The sequence below is a fragment of the Varanus komodoensis genome, unplaced genomic scaffold (assembly GCF_004798865.1).
Source record: "Varanus komodoensis strain SLA01 unplaced genomic scaffold, ASM479886v1 scaffold4101, whole genome shotgun sequence".
Classification (NCBI taxonomy): Eukaryota; Metazoa; Chordata; class Lepidosauria; order Squamata; family Varanidae; genus Varanus; species Varanus komodoensis.
Window position 1 is genome coordinate 12,386 of NW_025335956.1, and position 1,325 is coordinate 13,710.

The 1,325-nt window shown below is 46.2% G+C and overlaps 1 protein-coding gene across 1 annotated transcript in view; it reads left to right on the forward strand.

Annotated features, from left to right (window-relative positions):
- Positions 1–972, forward strand: part of LOC123029923 (complement factor H-like) — a 13,097-nt gene extending 12,125 nt beyond the window's left edge. Inside the window, exon 6 of the mRNA XM_044443360.1 lies at positions 793–972. Coding sequence (XP_044299295.1) covers positions 793–968 — 176 coding nt within the window. The 3' untranslated portion in view covers positions 969–972. The remainder of the gene's footprint in view (positions 1–792) is intronic.
- The last annotated feature ends 353 nt before the right edge of the window (positions 973–1,325 follow it).

Consider the following 1,325-nt stretch of genomic DNA (forward strand, 5'->3'; position numbering starts at 1 on the left):
TTAGAATCAGGATGGGGGACCTGATTTTATTTAGTATTCATTTATTTTTTTAAGTTTTTCTATGCCATCCCATTACTAAAAGTCTCTGGACAGCTTGCAAAGAACAATGTATGATTCTATGATTATTGTTGTAAGCTGTCCAAATAGCTTTGACCACAGGAGGTATAGAAATGCGGTTAATAATAATAGTAATAATAAGAAGTGAGGTTTTTTCATGGCTTCCACATTTAAGGAAAGCTGATGTTTTTGTGTGCATGTGTTTTAAGCCAGGAAAATCTGTGTAAATTCTAGCTGCAATTGGTGTAAATTCCAGCCCAAATATGAATAGATTCCAGTTGCAAGTGGAATAAATTCCCCAAAGTTGAAGAGAAGAGAAGAGAAGAGAAGAGAAGAGAAGAGAAGAGAAGAGAAGAATACACAAAGATTACCTGCTCTCTCACATCATGTCTGAGTGAGCAAGCACCACCAGATTCCACTTGCTTCCTGGAGCTCTTGACTTTGTCTTAAACACTGTCCCACTGTACTGAGTTCAGGACAAATTGCTAGTGAAATCTGGGAAATGCATTGGAACAGATCTCAGACTTCTGCTGCTTCTGTAGAATTCTGCTAGGCAGCTCTCTGAATCATGACCAGTACAATTAATGAACATTGAGAACCTTTTCATGGGGCGGGAAAGCTTGGAAAGATGTTCAGTTTCAGGAGATTCTTAATGGTTTTACATTTTCAAGGTCTTTGACACAATTTTGCGTCCCTCCATTCTAACGGAAGCGTTGTTCCCCCCTCCCCCTGCAGAACTCTGCCCACCACCGCCCCAGCTTCCAAATGCTGTCACCATCGCTGAGAAGAGAAGCTACAAGAGTGGTGAGGAGATAAGCTTCCTCTGTGCGGAGCATTTCCTTCTTCAAGGGCCACAAAAAATAATGTGTGAAGGTGGAAAATGGCAACCACCACCACACTGTCTCGGTTAGTATTTTGCCATTACTATCTGGCCTTTGCTTCCAGTAACAGGACGCCAGCGCTACCCGGCGTTGGTGGATACCTTTGCAAAGAGAGCAGTGTTGACCTGGCACTGAAAAGACTGCCCAGTCGGTGCCAGGTGGGCAGTGTGAGCACTGAGGCAGGGACATCGCTCTTTCTTGTCTTGCCAGCTGGCCCCGCTTGGAGGCGGCTTTCCCAGGAAGGCCGCAAACGCTGAGGGCACTGTCCTCACGGGAAGACTGTCACTGGGAGAGGAAGCCCTGCGGGCCTTGTGGGACCGAGCTGTGCAGGGTTCTGCAGGCTGAGGCCAGCACTTCAGACTGGGCTAGGAAGCATTTGGGCAGCCA